Here is a 16,193-nt window from a genome sequence, read left to right as displayed (position 1 = left end):
CTCAGAGTAGTGGAATCATTTTATGAATACATTTGCTTTTTCTATTTAAAAATATGCTTTGAAGATCATTCATATAAGCATAAGTAGATATCCTAAAACCATAAAAAAAGTTCCAACAGAATTCCATTTTATGATGAACTATTTAACTATTCCACTACTCTGAGAACCATTAAAGTATTTTCCAATTTTTCATTACTGACCAACATAACAGTGAATAGCCCTCTGCCTAGAGCACACCATATTTGTGATTTCCTCTGGAAACTATATTTGGGAGGCCGGCAGATGGCGTGGTGAAGCTGCTAGATTCCCACTTGGTCAACCATGGTTCAAGTCCTGGACCTGGCAGATTGATTTCTCATGTTCCCTCTTTCTCTCTGTCTCTGTCTCTCTGGTCAGTATGGGTCCTATAAGCAAATTTAAAAATAATAAGGAATAAAAATTTTAAAATATATGTATGGGAACAAAAGCCCTTAAAAAAAAAAAAAAAAAACAAGGGAACCAGCAGTTAGCGTAATGGCTATGTCGCTGGACTCCCACGTAGTTGACTACAGTTCACGTCCCGGACCCGGTGGCTTCAAACTCACGCCAGGCGCATGTGCGTGCGTGCCCAAGATCCCGAGAGGAGAATGGAGGAGAAGGGATTGCAGCGTGACCATCCCCCCCCGGGGAGGGATTTCTTGCTTTCTGTCTCTCTGTCTCTCTCTGTGTCTCTGGCAAGTGCACGCATCCTGTAGCGGAAAACCTCTCCAAAAAAAAAAAAAAAAAAAGGGAACCAGCAGTTAGGGAAATGGCTATGTCGCGGGACTCCCACGTAGTTGACTACAGTTCACGTCCCGGACCCGGTGGCTTCAAACTCACGCCAGGCGCATGTGCGTGCGTGCCCAAGATCCCGAGAGGAGAATGGAGGAGAAGGGATTGCAGCGTGACCATCCCCCCCCGGGGAGGGATTTCTTGCTTTCTGTCTCTCTGTCTCTCTCTGTGTCTCTGGCAAGTGCACGCATCCTGTAGCGGAAAACCTCTCCAAAAATTAAAAAAAAAAAATCATAGTGCTAGCTGGTGGTAGTTAAGGCAGCTGGATCTCACGTGGCTGTGTGGTATGAGTCTTAGATCCAGTGGCTTGAAATGCTGGGCACATGTGTGTGTGCCCAAAATCCTGAGAGAGAATAGAGAAGGGATTGTGGTGTGGCCCCCTTGAGCAGGGGGGTGATTTCTCACATTCTTTCTCTCTCTCTAGTGAGCACACGCTCCCTATAGCAAACTAAAAAATAAAAAATTACTGGCCAATAATTCCTTTGCCCCCATTATTTTTAATTCTGATTCAACAAGTTGGAGTAACGGCTATGTTGCTGGACTGCCATGTAGGCAACCACAGTTCAAGTCCCGGATCCAGTGGCTTAAACTCACGCTGGGCACGTGTGCATGTGTGCCCAAGATCCCGAGAGGAGAATAGAGGAGAAGGGATTGCAGCGTGACCAACCCCCCTGGGGAGTGATTTCTTGCTTTCTGTCTCTCTGTTTCTCTGTGTCTTTCTGGAGAGTGCACAAGCCCTATAGCAAAAACTTTAAAAAAAAAAAAAAAACATTGATTCTATGTTTTAAAGAATTAATTATCATTATTATTTTCAAGTTGCTATAGGGCACATGTGCTCACCAGAGAGAGATAGAGATACAGAGAAAAAGCAAGCCACCATGTTTAGGACTCAAACTATGTTTGGTCAAGTGGGAATCCAGTGTCTTAACCACCATACCACCTGCTGGCCCTGTAGTATGTAATTAACAATATGGGGCCAGCAGATGACATGGTGGTTAAAGGCACTAGAGTTCTTCCTTGGCCAAACATGGTTTGAGTCCTGGACCTAATGTCTTGCTTTCCCTCTTTCTCTCTCTCTCTCTCTCTCTCTCTGATGAGCACAAGACCTATAGCAATTTAAAAATAATAATTATAAATAAAATTAAATAAACAATCCTTTAAAAACAAAATATTATAAAGGATGATTTCTTTAAATCAGGCAGGATACACTTTTTTTTTTTTTTTGGAGAGGTTTTTTTTTTTTCAGGTGTGCGCTCGCCAGACAAACAGAGAGAGACATAGAGACAGAAAGTGAAAAATCACCCCCTAGGGGGGATGGTCACACCACAATCCCTTCTCCTCCATTCTCCTCTCGGGATCTTGGGCACGCACGCACACACGCCCGGTGTGAGTTTTAAGCCACCGGGTCTGGGACAAACCACGGTCGACTACATGGGGTCAAGCGACATAGCCATTATGCTAACTGCTGGTCCCAAGCAGGATACATTTTTAAGTGTCTTAATTTTAATTACCTTTTCCACTTAGAGAATAAGGTCAGCATCAACAGATGGTGTAGTGGTTATATCACTGGACTCCCACATAGCTGATGGTGGTTTGGGTCCTGGCCCTGCTGGTTTGAAAATCAGATGCCAGGAAGAGAATGGAGGAGAAGGGATTGTTGCATGGCCACCCCCCTAGGGGGTGATTTCTCACTTTCCCTCTCTGTTTCTGCCTCTCCCTCTCTCTGACAAGCACATGTGCCCTATGGCAAAACCCTCTAGAAACAAATGTATAAAGAATAGGATCATAATCTAGGGCGTGATTTGATCCAGAGGCAGTATGGGCACTTCTCATTTAACAGCCTTAAGCTCCGATTTACAGTTCCTGAAGACTAGGTCATTAAGCAAACTGGTCAGTAAGTGAGGCACTTAAAGGAGGATGTCTTGTGGTGTTTTGTAGGGCCGCAGAGTATGTATTTTTCAAGAAATTCTGTATGCCACCACACAACAATAATGAAAATCTAGCCAAACAAAAACCATAATTAGATAAGCCCCAGAAAGTGTCAAGATGTACAACACAATCATATAAATCCTGCATGTTTATTTTTATTTACTCTGAATATATTATGGGTACACAATAAAGCACAAATTTATAAATGAAATATGTAGTTTTGCATGACTGTGAATGTTTCATGTAGTGAGTACTACCCAGCTGCAAAGATTACAAAGGGGATTCTCGAGACTCATACAGACTAAGACAGATTCCCTGTGCTGGATAACTGGTTTGAGTAGTCTAAGCAGTCCTTAATTTTTAATTCTGATTCAACCTACCTTAAAATAGGTAGGTTCAGGACCAGCAGTTGGCATAATGGCTATGTTGCTGGACTCCCATGTAATCGACCACAGTTCGAGTCCCGGACCCAGTGGCTTAAACTCACGCTGGGCGCGTGTGCATGCATGCCCAAGATCCTGAGAAGAGCATGGAGGAGAAGGGATTGTGGTGTGGCCGCCCCCAATGGGGAGTGATTTCTCCTTTCTGTCTCTCTCTCTCTGTCTGGCAAGCACATGCACCCTATAGCAAAAACTTCTCCAAAAAAAAGGTAGGTCGTTAAGTACGGAGAGGCTATATTTGCTTCCATTAAGTTAAAAACTCAAGTAAAATTCCTTCTAGAAGGTATTCAATAAAATCCAAAGTATAATGTTAGCCTTCACTTACATGATAAGCACACACCAGGCAGCACGCTCGCCAAATTCAAATACGGGTTTTTACTGAGCCGAATCTCTTTTGGTGGTTCTCCCAAGAGTGAAGTCTGATTCTTGGAGGCAGCCTATTTATTCCAAACAACAGAGGCCATATTTAGTAAGAGGTCCAAAAAAACAAAAGCATAGAAAGAATAGAGACATACTTTTTTTTCAATAATTCCAGTCTAGCATAAAAAAATAACTGTGAAACCCAACCTTTGATGATATAAATTTATGAAATATTCTCGGATGTTGATTGAAATCAGCACATTTACCTGCTATTATTTTTCAATCAGTCTTTCTTTTAACTATTCCAAAAACATAGAGCTTTCAGACTGAAAGATAATTAATGGCCATCTTATTCAGCCTTCTCATTTGAACCAGGAAAGAATTCACCTCACCAGAGAAAATCAATTTCGTATTTCATCAGAAATACTGTTATCAACATTTTTTTGTTGATTTTTTACATTTTAGATGGCCAAAACCAAAAAGAAAAGCAACATTGATCTATTTCTGGTACTAAAAATAATACCCACAAAACACGTAGTTTTAATACACGCTCCAACTCTACATTGAGGTGATAATACTAGGCGTTCCCATTTCTTAAAAATGTATGGTATCAGAATATTTTCGGGTTAACTAGTTGGGTACAAAGATTCTAGTATTTCTTTCTTTCTTTTTTATCTTTTTTGGAGAGGTTTTTGCTATAGGGCGCGTGCGTTCGCCAGAGAGACAGAGAGACAGAAAGAGAGAAATCACCCCCCGGGGGAATGGCCACACCACAATCCCTGCTCCTCTCGAGATCCTTGGCACGCACACACATGCGCCCGGCATGAGTTTTAAGCCACCGGGTCCAGGACTCGAACCGCGGTTGATTATGTGGGAGTTCAGCGACATAGTCATCATGATAACTACTGGTCCGAGATTCTAGTATTTCTTTCATTGAAAAAAAAGAGATGAACTCATAGCATGATCCTTCAGTATATTTCATTTTCTTCTGACAATTTTATACTTCACTCCTTGATGGTGAGGATACCATCTTAAGATAAGACACAATTCAGGGTAACACAATTAGTTATTTAGGTCAATATAATGGAAGTTAGCAGCTTAGTTCAAAAACACTCATGATAGGGAACCAGCAGTTAGCGTAATGGCTATGTCGCTGGACTCCCATGTAGTCGACCGCGGGTTGTGTCCCGGACCCGGTGGCTTAAAACTCACGCCAGGCGCGTGTGCATGCATGCCCAAGATCCCGAGAGGAGAATGGAGGAGACGGGATTGCGGCGTGACCATCCCCCCTGGGGGGTGATTTCTCGCTTTCTGTCTCTATGTCTCTCTCTGTCTGTCTGGCGAGCGCACGTGCCCTACAGTGAAAATCTCTCCAAAAAAAAAATAATAATAATAATAAAACACTCATGATAAAAACACTCCACAAATAGGAACAGAAAGAAACTACCTGAACATAATAAAGGTCATACAGGAAAAGTCAACAGCTAACATCACATTCAATGATAAAAAGATAAAACCTCTTCTACTGAACTTAGGAGCAAGGCAAGAATGCCTTTCACAACCTCTTTTCAACATAGTACTGGAAGTTCTAACCAGATCAATCAGGCAGGAAAAGAAAACAAATGCATGCAAGTTATAGAAGGAACAGTAAAATGCTTCTGAAGATGACAGGATTTCATATGTAGAAAAACCTAAAGACTATGTGCATATACACACAGAATAGTAAAGTTGCAGGACACAAAATCAACACATAATGGGGCCAGCAGGTGGCAGTGGTTAAGGTGCTGGTATTACCACATGGCCAACAGCAGTTTGCATCCCAAACCTGGGAGCTTGAAAATTATGCCAGCACTGAACACGTGCACGCATGCGTGTGTGTGTGTGTGTGTGTGTGTGTGCAAGTGTGTGCCCAAAACCCCAGGAGGCTAACAAAGGAGAAGAGACTGCGGTGTGCCCAGCCACCTTATGGGGGGAGGGGTTTCTCCCTTTCCATGTCTCTGTCTCTGTCTGGCCAGCACATACACCCTATGGCAAAAATGAAACAAAAGCAACAACAAACGCACAAAATTAAACCATGTTTCCATGCATTAACAATGAACTACCTAAAAAGAACATCGAGGAAATATTTCCAGAGCCAGTCCTCTAGTCTAGTGGCTAAGGAGTTAGAAACTAATAAGGCTGACCGGGGTTCAAATCTTAGCCATAGCCACTTGAGAAACATGCCAAGTGTGAGGGTGTGTGCTCAAAATACCACCAGGAGAAATGAAGACGGGACTGTGATATGGCCATGCCCCTGTGTGTAGGGGAGTACCGTCTGTCTGTCTATGTCACACACAAGTGCACATACCATCTAGCAAATAAAAGTAAGAAAGAGAAAAGAATTCTAGGCCTAGTCACTGTGGCTTAAAGATAACACTGGCATCCTGCTGGCAAGAAGTCATATGATCATGGTTTAGACCCCGGGTTGGCCTAAATACATGCCAGACATGTGTGCAGGTTCCCAGGATCCCAAGGACCTAGAGGGCTGTGGGAAGGGAATCATGGTGCGACAAGGCCCAATCTAGAGTTGTTTCTGTCTCTCTCTCAGATATCCTTTCTGTCATAAATAAAGGGGTGAAAAAGAAAATCCGACTTACGGAAAAGAATACAACACTTATGGGGACCAGCAGTTAGAGTAATGGCTATGTCGCTCCCATGTAGTTGACTGCAGTTCAAATCCTGGGCCCAGTGGCTTAAACTCAGGCCAGGCGCGTGTACATGACGTGCCCAAGATCCTGAGAGGAGAATGGAGAAGGGATGCAGCGTGGCCATCCCCCTGGGGAATGATTTCTCGCTTTCTGTCTCTCTGTCTCTCTTTCTGGTGAGCACACGCACCCTATAGCAAAAACCTCTCCCCAAAAAAAAGAATAAAACTCTTAGGAATGAACTAAGGAGGTGAAAGCCTTATGAACTGAACACTACAAAACAATGTTGAAGGAAATTAAACAAGACACAAATAAATGGAAAGCGAGCCTGTGTTTATGAATCAGAAGACTCAATGCTGTTAGGGTATTAATACTATCCAAACCAATCTACACATGTAATATAATTCCTATCAAAATCTGAAAAAAAATTTTTTTGTGAAAATAGAAAAAGCCATTCTAAAATTCACGTGGAATCTCAAGAGACCTAGACAGAAAAAACAATCTTGGGGCTGGAAGGTCGCACGGTGGTTGAGGGCTCTGGAATCCCACATCGCTGACCACAGTTCAGGTCCTGGAACTGGTGGCTTGCTTTCCCTTTCCCTTTATCTCTCTCTCTCGCTTTGGTCATATTAAAAATAGTAATTAATGGGACCAGCAGACAGTGTAATGGCTATGTCGCTGGACTCCCACGTAGTCCACCGCGGTTCGTGTCCCGGACCCGGTGGCTTAAAACTCACGCCGGGCACGTGTGCGTGCGTGCCCAAGATCCTGAGAGGAGAAAGGAGGAGAAGGGATTGTAGCGTGACCATCCCCCTTGGGGGTGATTTCTCACTTTCTGTCTTTCTCTCTCTGGCAAGAACATGTAGCCTAAAGCAAAAAAAAACTCTCTTAAAAAAAAATGACTGAAATGGTAAATTTCATGTTATGTACAAAGGGGTTTCAAGAGCCTATGGAAAATGCATATTGTGAAAAACATGTACCCTAAAGCAAAAAAAAACTCTCTTTAAAAAAAAATGACTGAAATGGTAAATTTCATGTTATGTACAAAGGGGTTTCAAGAGCCTATGGAAAATGCATATTGTGAAAAAATTACATGATTTCACATTTTTTTGCACCAAAATAAACTCGTACTTCAATTCCATTTTTTTGTGAACTTCTTGAAGTCCTCTTACATAGTTTACCTCAATGAACAAAACTGACAGATACCCACCACCTTAACCTCCGGCCATGTGCTGGTCCTTTATATAAAATCACACCTACATCACGAACTTTCCAGACAAGGCAGTATTTATAAAAAATAAAGAATATACATTCACTTTACAACAGCAGACTTAAAAAACTAATTTTTTACACATTAACATTATTTATAGCAAACTGGTAAATGTCAGGTAGCATAACTTATCAAGAGAAAGATTCTGCTTGTTGATAGCAGAATTTTTTTTTCCAACAAAGAACTCAATGTCTTCTTCAATTTTGAGTTGTACATGTAAGCCATGAAAGACACCATCATTGCATGAGCATAGCAATGATCTAGTTGGGAACCTCTATTTATATATTAGCATATCCCTGACTTCCTTCTAAGTTTAACGCTACTTAAGACTGCTTCGATACTTCATAAATTATGCCACCTGCCAAATAACAACTAATACCCTAGTATTCGAATACTTTTTCTGAAGATATGATGTAAAAGGAATATACACTCCTTTATATAAATAAACACAGCTATTTTGACATATGTACGCACACGCATGCACGTTATCTTCTTACCCCAGGATTTATCTCCGTGCCTTTGGGCTGGCTTTGTGACTGCTTGTGGTGTCCCGTTAGTAAGCCTCCTGCAGTAAGGTTGGAAAAGCTTTGAAGACAAGGCTGTGACCCTGAGAAACCTCCTTCAGCTATTCCCGTGGTGGCTGGCTGTTTCTCCTGAGTATGACTGTGCCCCAGCCCCACCTGCCCAGCCAGGTGCTGATTTGAAAAGAACGGCAATGTGCCCGTTCCAGCTGTTAGAGTTGAGTTGGAATCAGATTAGATGCTGTAGTGAACCACAAATGCAGAGAGCTTTTAGTAAGAGGCTTATTCACAACGGTCCTTTAGATAAGGTATGGGCAAAATGCAAAGAAGCCTATCTTGTACCTATTGAAACAGTTCAATCCAAAAGGTGAGGTTAAAGTTGGTAAATTGGGAAGTTCTTTATAAAAAAAGTAAAAACCTCCTATAGTAGTAGTGCCTTTATTTTCAACTATAGTACTTCTAGAATAATCTCAATAATTGATATTTTTAAATTTCAAGTTTTAATTGTATATGTTAGAAGTTGAAAGTTTATGTACTTTTTGCTATTTAAGCTCTTTCAGTGCTTTTTATTTTTTAATACCCAGTTGAAGTTGAAAGTTTATGTGCTTTTTCCTATTTAAGCTGTATCAGTGCTTTTTATTTTTTAATACCCAGTCTCTTCAGTTTGCCTGCTTCCACATGTAAGAGATGAATGAAATAAGTCTTAAAAACTTTTCTGACACTTAAAAAATAATTGCCTTTATGGGACCAGCAGGTGGTGTGGTGGCTAAGGTGCTGGACACTCCCACATGGCCGACCATAGTTGAGTCCTGGACCTGATGGCTGGCTCTCTCTTTTTCCCTCTTTCTCTCTTTCTCTCTCTCTCTCTCTCTCTCTCTCTCTCTCTGGTCAAATTAAAAAATAAATGAATCAATAATTAAAAAATTAAATAAAAGTATTTTTTAAAGTCATTTATTTTAGCTGGCAGGCAATGTAATGTTTAAGGTGCTGGAGTCCTACATGGCTGACCACGGTTTGCATCCTGGACCCAGCAGCTTGAAAATTCCTACATGGCTGACCACGGTTTGCGTCCTGGACCCAGCAGCTTGAAAATCACACCAGACACATGTGCATGCATGCCCAAGATCCTAGGAGGAGAATGGAGAAGGAATTGTGGCATGGCCGTCCCCCCAGAAAGTGATTTCTCACTTTTCCTCTCCCTGTCTCTAAAGGGATTTCTCACTTTTCCTCTCCCTGTCTCTCAGTTTCTCTGTCTCTCTCGCCAATAAATGCACATGCCTTATGGCAAAAACCTGGGGGGGGGGAGTAATTGACATTTGACTAGGATTGAATCTAACAGTGAACTTGGTCAGCCTATTGTATCAATTAACAAGAGTAGATTGTCCCTATTTCTTTCCAGCTCTCAAGTTCAGTGTCTTCAAACTGATAACCTGAATTCGGCTGGGCTGGAGCACTGGTGCACAGAAACCCCTAGGCATTACAAATAAAGACTGGTTTGTTTTGTTTCATTTTGTTTTGAATCTAGAGAGCTAGCTGATAGACACTAGCAGTCCACTGGCTTAAAAAAAAAAATCAATATTTGTGAATAAACAAGCATTTTAAAAAAAATCAATATTTGTGAATAAACAAGCAGTAAATTTAACAAATAAAAGTTTTATTTATAGGAACTAAGAAATTCTGAAAAAAGTAAAAGTTTTAATAGAAAAATTTAGAGCCAGTCCCATTTTTAAAAATCTTTAGGTCAAAATTAAATGAAAAGAGCTAATTTTGATAACTACTTTAAGTCAAATTTACAAATTCACTTAACAAATTTCTTAAACTATTTTTAGTAGTAAACATTTAGAGATAAATGCTTTGATTCTCTCATCTTGAAACAATAAATTTATTTGGATACTTTGAATTTTCAGTGTTCTTAAGGCAGCACTCCTAAAACAAATTTATTATTTACTCCAACACAAATAATAAATATTTGCATAACTTTCATAGTAGAAAATTTAGTTTTCTCAAAGGATAGGTCGTATAAGACCATAAAATCTTCATGAATTGAACTTCTACCTCGTCAATTTCAATGATCCGAATTTAATGAATTATTAATATGTGATCACTTAACTAGCTAGTTTTATGTACAACAGGCTAAATATGCTACCCATATTTAACTGACATTTTTATTATTGGTTGTCCTTCTGTGTTCATCGAACACGTCTAAGCAAATTTCAATTCAACTTCAACTTACAGGTGCCTTTCAAAAAAATCACATTCCCATAAGAAATCTTGATATAACACCATCTTCCTGTTTTTCTAAAAAAAGGAAAATAATCTTGCCCTTGTCCAGAAATATATAGTATACATATTATCTTCTCCTAACGCTCATTTAGGGATCACATTTTAAAAACAATACAAATAAACAACCTTTAAATTTACAAATACTAGCTATTTCATAACAGCTAAGATTTTCTTATCCAAGCAAAAGTGAAATGGAACACATGTCAAGTGCTGTCAGCCCAGTGAGCAGCATGTCAATCTCAAATGGAGCCGTGTCTTTTCTTCCTACTGCTGTGAACCCGCATAAAATATTAAAGCATTTCCAACAGGGGAAGTCTTATCTTGGCATGGAAGCAAGCCCATCAATAACTTATCAATATGAAAAATAGGAGAGCCAAGAGGGTTCTTGAAATTCTAAATGACTGAATGATGCTCAAATTTGACCTTCCTGTTAATACAAGTAGAATATAGGGAAAACATCTTTAAATCTTAAAACTGCTGACTAACTCCCCTGTAAACACATGATTTACTTTTATGTGCTTCCCCACGAGGTCCCAACTCCGCTTTCAATGGAAGGGCTGACCCTCTTCCTAGGGCACTTTGAAGTACCACAGCTGGGGGTTCTCCAAGTAAGCCAGGTTTCTACAAAAGAAGAAAAAACGTGGGACTTTTGCCTGTGGCAGCAAGACAAAGGATTTAAAAGGCTACATATGTAAAAATTCATAAATAATCTGATCAACAGATTCTAAAAAATGGACTATTTCCAAAGAGAAAAGGATGCCACGCTTACGTTATTAGTGTGAATCTTCTCAAACTTCCTTAACTGTTGCTGTGCCAGAGGGACGTGAGAAAGGTTCTGAAGGAATAAATTAGAAGTACCACCCATCACTGAGCTCTGTGAAAATATAAAATACTGAGTTAGTTTTGTTGAACAGTAGTGGTATAACTTATCTTGAAGTTTAGTTTTCCAGTTCATTTAAGTAATGTATCCCATTCTTCAACTTCTGGCAATGCTGATTAATTCTTTTAATAATATACAAGAGGTAACCTACAGTCAGGAGACTAATGCCACATCCTTTCCTTCTTTTACCCTTCCTCCCCTCTCCTCACTCCTGGCTGGATTTAATGATAGTGATTCATTCATTTCTTCATGTAATCACTCAACAAAGATTTATTGAGCACTTTCTCTGTGCCGAGCACTGTGCTACACAGTGAGAAATAAAAGAATATGATCTGGGGCCAATGGGTGGTGTGATGGTTGAGGTGCTCAACTCCCACATGGGCGATTGCGGTTTGAATCCTGGACCTGGTGACTTACTTTCTCACTTTCTCTGTCTCTCTCTCTGTTGAGTACATGTGCCCTGTAGCAAATTACAAATAACTATGATATGTATACATATATACACATATTATTAAAATGGTATTTGTATGAAGAAATAAATAAAGGAGCTAAGAGAACAAATAATGGGGATTTAGATTGGAACATTCCATGGAGTTTTTCTTGAGAAGCTAATAGAATTCCTGGGCCAAGTCTAAAGGCTGGGTGGAAATAATGAGGTGAAGTCTGGCAGAATTTATTGATGTTAGGGTGGGCAGCATTCAGGCATAAGGATCAATGGAAACAAAGACCTTCGACAGAGAGAACAGGGTCTTCTGAGGACCAAAAGCAGGCCACCGTAGGGTACTGCCGTATGCAATGAGCATGAGAGGCAGGAGAGGCCAGCCTGGATAGGCTCTAAAGGCAAAATTAAGCCTGTTGTTCTTTCTCCTAAAAGAAAGGGAATCCTATTTTTTATTCTTAGGAGATTTTTGCTATAGTGTGCAAATGCTCAACAGAAAGCAAGCAAGAAATCACCCCCCAGGAGAAACAGCCATGACGCCATCACTTCTCTGTTCTCCTCTTGGGATTTTGGGTACACACGCACACGTACCCAGCCTAAGTTTTAGGCTGCCAGGTTCAGGACTCAAACCAGTGGACTTCGTGAGAGTCCTAGCAATGTAACCATTATGCCATCTGATGGTCCTAGAAATGGAATACTATTAATACCATGAATTCCCTCTCTCAAGTCACTCTTCCCATCTTACTGTAATTAATTGTTTAATATTTCTTCCCCACTGGTTGAAATTCTGTAACAACAGAGACTCTGAATGTTTTGTTCAATGCTATACCCTTAATGATTAATAGTGTCCAGTATATACATACTAGGTGGTTTTTTTTTTTTTTGAGAGGTTTTTGCTATAGGGTGTGTGCGCTCACCAGAAAGAGACAGAGAGACAGAAAGTGAGAAATCACTCCCCAGGGGGGATGGTCATGCCACAATCCCTTCTCCTCCATTCTCTTCTCAGGATCTTGGGCACGCACGCACGCACATGCGCCCAGCGTGAGTTTAAGCCACTGGGTCTGGGACTCGAACCACAGTCGACTACATGGGAGGTCAGCAACATAGCCATTACACTAAATGCTACTAGGTTTTCAAAAAAAAAAAATGCTGAGTGAATAAATGAGTAAAGATTCTATCATATACCAGGCCCTATGTTAGATTCTAAGGAAGAAAATTAAGAATGCTGAGTAAATAAATTAGTAAAGATTCTATCATATACCAAGCCCTATGTTAGATTCTAAGGAAGAAAATTAAGAGATAGGCCTCTCTCTTAAAAATCTGCATTTAAGGGACCAGCAGATTGTGTAATAGTTACGCCACTGGACGCCCACTGGACTAGTCCACTGCAATTTAAGTACCAGACCCAGTGGCTTAAAACTCACGCCAGGTGCATGTGCATGTGTTCATTTCCAAAATTCCAAGAAGAGAATGGAGGAGAAGAGACTCCAGCATGGCCACATACCCTAGGGGGTGATTTCTTGCTTTTTGTCTGTCTCTTTGTCTCTTGGTGACCAGACACACCCCAGGGGGGATGGCCATTGCACAATCCCTTCTCCTCCATTCTCCTCTTGGGATTTTGGGTACACACACAAGCTTGGTGTGAATTTTAAGCAGGTGGGTCCCGGACTTGAACCATAGTCGACTACGTGGGAGTCCAGCAACATAAGCATTACGCCATCTGCTAATCCCAAGAAAAAATGCTTTTTTACTCTCACAAACATATAAATTTTTTTAATACTTATTTATCAATTTATTTGTTGTGATTTTCAGGCGACTGCACTGCAGTCAGTAATGTGGGAATCTAGTGCCTCAACCACCATGTCACCTGCCAACTTAAGGGGAATGGCCACACCACAATCCTTTCTCCTCCATTTTTCCCTCCTCAGGATTTCAGGCATGCATGCATGCACACACACCAGTGTGTTTTTTCAAGCCACCAGGTCTGGGACTCAAACTGTACAGTTGGCCATGTGGGGTCCAGCAACTTTAACCACCAGTTGGCCCCCTTTCTTTCCAAATGCCCTACAAATAAGAGTCAACAATAACTATGCTACTTTGATTAGCTCAATTAAATCTAATATACTCATCAAATTATGACTTTATGAAACTTTACTTATTATTAAGAAATTTCTTTACAACCAGAACACTCAATTAACTTCTTCAGAACTTTGTGAATTAGTGTGCAGAGCAGAATATTCATTCCAAATATTTGATGCTGCAGTGCTATTCATGTACCTGATGAGCTTTATTCAAATGTAAAAGTGCAGGGGAAATGGACGGATTCATCAGATGTGGCAAGTTGTGAGGTGTTCCAAGAACTGCTTTGAAAAAATAAAAATAAAATTTAACTTTATGATATACATGGAATTAGAAATAAAACAAGCTCCAAAAAGATAAATAAATATTTCTAAGAACTTAACAAATTCTCTGGAAGTTCAAAGATACACTGACCTATCGTAGGTCAAAACTGACAGGCTTTGTTTTCTATGCCCTAATAAAATTCCAACAACTTATGCCATAATTGCACAACACCAAACCTAGGCTTACTTTTCTCTAGCATGTGCTGTGACAAAATTAATTCCATCGTTTAATAAGTACAGCATTAACTGAACCTGTTACTTGCTCAATGTGTTTTTAGGAGTTTGGGGGATTTTGGCAGAGGGCAGGGGATAGGGAGCAGGATATAATTCCTGTCTTAGAAAAGCTTATGTGAAATCCAATTGAAAAGATCATTTAGGTACACAAGAATCTTTACATAATAAACACAAAAGAAACAACAAAACTGTACACAGAGATAAAAGGAATAAATGGCAATCATACTCTTTTTCTTAATGTACTAGAGGGTATGTGTGCTCATCAGAGAGAGACAGAAGTAGAGAGAGAGGGGAGGGGGAAAGCACCCTTTCATGGGGCATGGTCATGCCACAATCCCTTCTCCATTTCTCCATCATGTTGGGATTTGGGGAAATTCATGCATGCATGCGCACACACACCCCCAGCATTGTTTCTCAAGCCACCAAATACACAGTGGCCATGTGGGATCTGGCTCCCTTAAACCCTAAGCAATGGGGCTGGTACAGTAACCGTATCTTCAATCAAATCTCAGAACCCAAATGTCAGTGGGTTCTACACTTCAGGACATATATGTTCAAAGAAAGTAATACGGAGATACAAAAAAGAATGACAAGATAGAAGATAGATGAAGTGATTTTAACTAATTATTATAATGTAGCTGGGAATAATCATAATATACAAAATTATATATAAACATAATATCCAGTATCCAGAAGAGACCATGGTAATATATTTTGTAATGTAGATATAACAAAATTCAACACAAGGAGTTGTTACAGGCTAGTGAAAAACATCTTTATTGCATTCAAACTTCTTAGGATCTATCTAAGTCTGTACTGGGATCAACTCAGAAGGCAAGAATGAGAGAATACCTTGGTTTCAGGTACAGAATTGTATCAGTTAATCATTCCACATAGAACTATGTAACTGAACAGTTTTCAGTACTCTCTCTGGCAAAAGAGGAAAAACTCAACATATGGGAATTGAGGGAATATGTAATTATAGCATAAACTTAAAGGCGTTACGACAATGTGAAAATACACAGAAGATCCTCTTAACATTCTATTACCTACTTCAATGTGGAAAAAAGGCATTTCTGGGCAGAAAAATTATACACAGAAAAACCTCATTGTAAGCCATATGTTAGGGAATTAAGTATACGAAATTAGAAAAAATATTACTTGGCTAACAAAAATGATTTGGGTCGAAGAAAGTTTGTGTTATTGTTTTTGTTTTTTAATTCTGGGACTAGGTGCAAAGAACGGTTTAAGACACATCCCCTCCTCCTCCTAATTAAATTAATGGCCAATGGGGCAAAAATATCTAAATTATAAAGCCCTAGGATATGTCATTTATGGAAGATAAGTGAAAATTTTCTAACTCAAAAAAATAATTATGGGGAGACCAGCAGGTGGTAGGGTGGTTAAGGTGCTGGATTCCCACATGGCCTACCATGGTTCAAGTTCCAAACCTACCAGCTTGTTTTCTCACTTTCTCTCTCTGTCTGGTCAAATTGAACAACAATAATAAATTAAAAAATAAATCTTTCAAAAATAATTATTATTATGAGTACCACAGAAAATAAATGCCAAAACATTTTTAAAATCTCTGTCACTTCGAAGTCATAAATTATGGATTGTTACTTCAAAGTCACAAATCTCTGATGAGTACAAACTCACTTGACAATTTACAGGGTGTTTTATTAACTATACATACATATATATATATATATATATATATATATACACACACACACACACACACACATACATATATACTAATATTATGCTAATATTAACATTTAAAAACCAGTGACTACATTAACATAAAAAAATTCCACAACAAAGACTATTATCAAGAATACAGGGAAGCCGGCGCGGGGCGCGCCCGGCGGAAGCCGGCGCGGGGCGCGGGAGAGCCCATGCCCCCGGAGCGGGATGGGGCTTGGGAAAAATTTTCGG

General features: G+C 39.9%; 1 protein-coding gene across 1 annotated transcript in view; it reads right to left on the bottom strand.

Annotated features, from left to right (window-relative positions):
• Window positions 1–16,193, bottom strand: part of RAVER2 (ribonucleoprotein, PTB binding 2) — a 99,637-nt gene that overhangs the window by 10,248 nt on the left and 73,196 nt on the right. The window contains exons 10-14 of the mRNA XM_006147547.3: window positions 13,894–13,976; window positions 11,067–11,171; window positions 10,807–10,918; window positions 7,991–8,058; window positions 3,505–3,616 (exon numbers count right to left, since the gene is read on the bottom strand). Coding sequence (XP_006147609.1) covers window positions 3,505–3,616; window positions 7,991–8,058; window positions 10,807–10,918; window positions 11,067–11,171; window positions 13,894–13,976 — 480 coding nt within the window. The remainder of the gene's footprint in view (window positions 1–3,504; window positions 3,617–7,990; window positions 8,059–10,806; window positions 10,919–11,066; window positions 11,172–13,893; window positions 13,977–16,193) is intronic.

The sequence above is a fragment of the Tupaia chinensis genome, unplaced genomic scaffold (genome assembly GCF_000334495.1).
Source record: "Tupaia chinensis unplaced genomic scaffold, TupChi_1.0 Scaffold000215_1, whole genome shotgun sequence".
Taxonomy (NCBI): domain Eukaryota; kingdom Metazoa; phylum Chordata; class Mammalia; order Scandentia; family Tupaiidae; genus Tupaia; species Tupaia belangeri.
This window is presented reverse-complemented; position numbering and strand designations above follow the sequence as displayed.